This window comes from Gekko japonicus, unplaced genomic scaffold (assembly GCF_001447785.1).
Source record: "Gekko japonicus isolate JY-2015 unplaced genomic scaffold, Gekko_japonicus_V1.1 scaffold1546, whole genome shotgun sequence".
NCBI classification, from domain to species: Eukaryota; Metazoa; Chordata; class Lepidosauria; order Squamata; family Gekkonidae; genus Gekko; species Gekko japonicus.
The window spans coordinates 54450-56871 of NW_015165289.1; the positions used below are offsets into that span (position 1 = coordinate 54450).

General features: G+C 41.3%; 1 protein-coding gene across 1 annotated transcript in view; it reads left to right on the forward strand.

Moving 5' to 3' along the window:
• The first annotated feature begins 555 nt into the window (after window positions 1-555).
• Window positions 556-2422, forward strand: part of LOC107109667 (olfactory receptor 10T2-like) — a 3622-nt gene continuing 1755 nt past the window's right edge. The window contains exon 1 of the mRNA XM_015410337.1: window positions 556-1488. Coding sequence (XP_015265823.1) covers window positions 556-1488 — 933 coding nt within the window. The remainder of the gene's footprint in view (window positions 1489-2422) is intronic.

Below are 2422 nucleotides of genomic sequence, written 5' to 3' on the forward strand. Positions count from 1 at the left end.
CTGATTCTGTATAAACATTATTTTTGCTTTGAAAAAGTGATTCTGTTTTCAGCTCAAATGGATAGCTCCGTGGCACCAAATGTAGCAAAATATACATGAGCGAATTAGAGAAAAATCCCTTATTAAATCCCAATGAAAAGCTCTCTTATTAACCCCCCCAAAACTAAATTTGCCTATATTTTTAATATTATGACCAGTATATATTGACATCTTTATAATGTTTTCATCTAAACATAGAGCCATTTTTGCTTCCATCCCCAGCATGAAGACTACACCACAAAAATTATCATAGCTTACCCATTCCTTCACAGTGGCTGTTCAAGTTAGCAACCAACTGCCAGTGTCAAGCTCTATCAGACAAGGGATTTGCCCATTTACCGGAAATATGGGGCTGGTGCCACTTCTGGCAGCAGCTGTACACTGAAGAGCCACCAGTAGTATGTTCAAGAGCATGTGGCTGGTAAGCCACTGATTATCACTGGTATAAAGTCTCAATTGACGGACACTGTTTGAAATTTGTAAGAGTCTAATGTATTCTTTCCAGATGCGGCATCAATGAAACAAATAAATCAAAGTGTGGTGACGGAATTCATCTTGATTGGATTTTCCGGTTTCCCAGACCTGCAGGTCCCACTGTTTGTGGTGTTCTCCATCATGTACTTTGCTATTTTGGCTGGAAATATCATCATCATCGTTACAATAAGGTGCGAGTCCAGCCTCCACATCCCCATGTATTTCTTCCTCGCCATGCTCTCTATTTCAGAAATCTGCTATACTTTCACCATCTTCCCCAATATGCTTGTAAATCTGCTAAGAGAAAAGACAACTATTTCATTCATTGGTTGCAGTATTCAGATGTATATATTCCTGGGCTTCGCATGTACAAACTGTCTGCTTCTCGTAGTGATGGGATACGACCGATATGTGTGCATATGTAAACCTTTACATTACCCCGTTCTGATGAATCAGATACTCTGCACTAAACTGGTGGTCTTTTCAGTAATAGGTGGCTTTTTAATTTCTGCAATCTATTCATATGCCGTGTTTTCCTTGCCATACTGTGGGCCAAATAAAATCATTCATTTCCTTTGTGATATAGCACCTTTACTTGAGCTGGCCTGTGCCCGAAATTACATAGGGGAAATTCTAATTTTTCTTTTTTCTTTTTTAGTGATAGTTTTCTCATTCCTTCTGATCCTTCTCTCATATATTCTAATCTTAAATACAATACTGAAAATCCCCACAGCCGAGGGCAAGCGCAAGGCTTTTTCAACTTGCGCCTCTCATCTCATTGTGGTTGTTGTGCACTTTGGATGTGCTTCCATTATTCACCTGCAGCCGGGATCCAGTAACACTTTGACAGAGGACATGTTTATCTCTATCACATATACGCTGGTGACTCCATTGCTGAATCCTGTTGTCTATAGCTTGAAGAACAAGGATGTCCAAGTAGCACTCAATAAATCCCTGGACATGCACCCAGAAGATGTGAGAAACATTTATGGCAGATGTCTTGTCATATATCTTACGTCGTGGGGAAACAACAAATTATCACCTTGGAAATTATGTATGCGGTCCATCCTTTTAACATTTGATACTGTATGGAGCAAGCATATTTCTGACACAGATGTAGGCATTTATGAATATTGATCTACCAGTTATTAAAAATGTGTTCTGGAAGAAGCATCATTTAGGTTTTAAATACCACTTCTGAATTTCCACTTAGCTGAAACTGGCAAACAAATTGGATTGAGGAGGCAGTATCTCAGCTGATATTAGAACCCCAAAGTCCTAAAGAGAAGGATGTTTTGAAAAATCTTGTCAGTAAACACAGATAGGGGTGGGCACGAACCATGTGATGAGCCAAAACTTGTGCCAAATTCTGGCCAGATTGGGGCTCAGGAGGTGCCGTTCGGTGCGCATGTGTTCTTTGAAGAACTCTGAGCTTTAGGGTTTACCTCAGGTGGCTTGGGGAAAAAAGCCCACCCAGAAACTCTGGCATGAAAATGCTAGGCAATGGTGGGGGTGGTATTTTCCAGCCTTGAAAACACAAATAGGGACCCTCCAAAGCTTAACAGGCACTACTGCCTGCCAATAACAGAGTTCCCATTCACCACGATGGGACTCAGATCTATATTAGTGTAGGATGAGCATACATTTCCCTTTGCTGGCATTGGTTTTGGATGGAGAGGGTGTACGAGTTGCGAAAGAGCTTTGTTGCTGGGTGTGCTTTTTTTTTTTTGAACCCCCAGAGGGGATTTTTAATTTTTTTTTTGTTTTGAGGTGATCTGTGTTTGTCTTTACTGTCCACTGACTTTACTGCTCTCCATTTGAAAAAACATCAACAACCCATTGACCTGCTTTACCTTGGGGGGGGGGGTAATCTGTGTGTGTCAGCTTGCCCCCCCCCCCCCCGACCCCC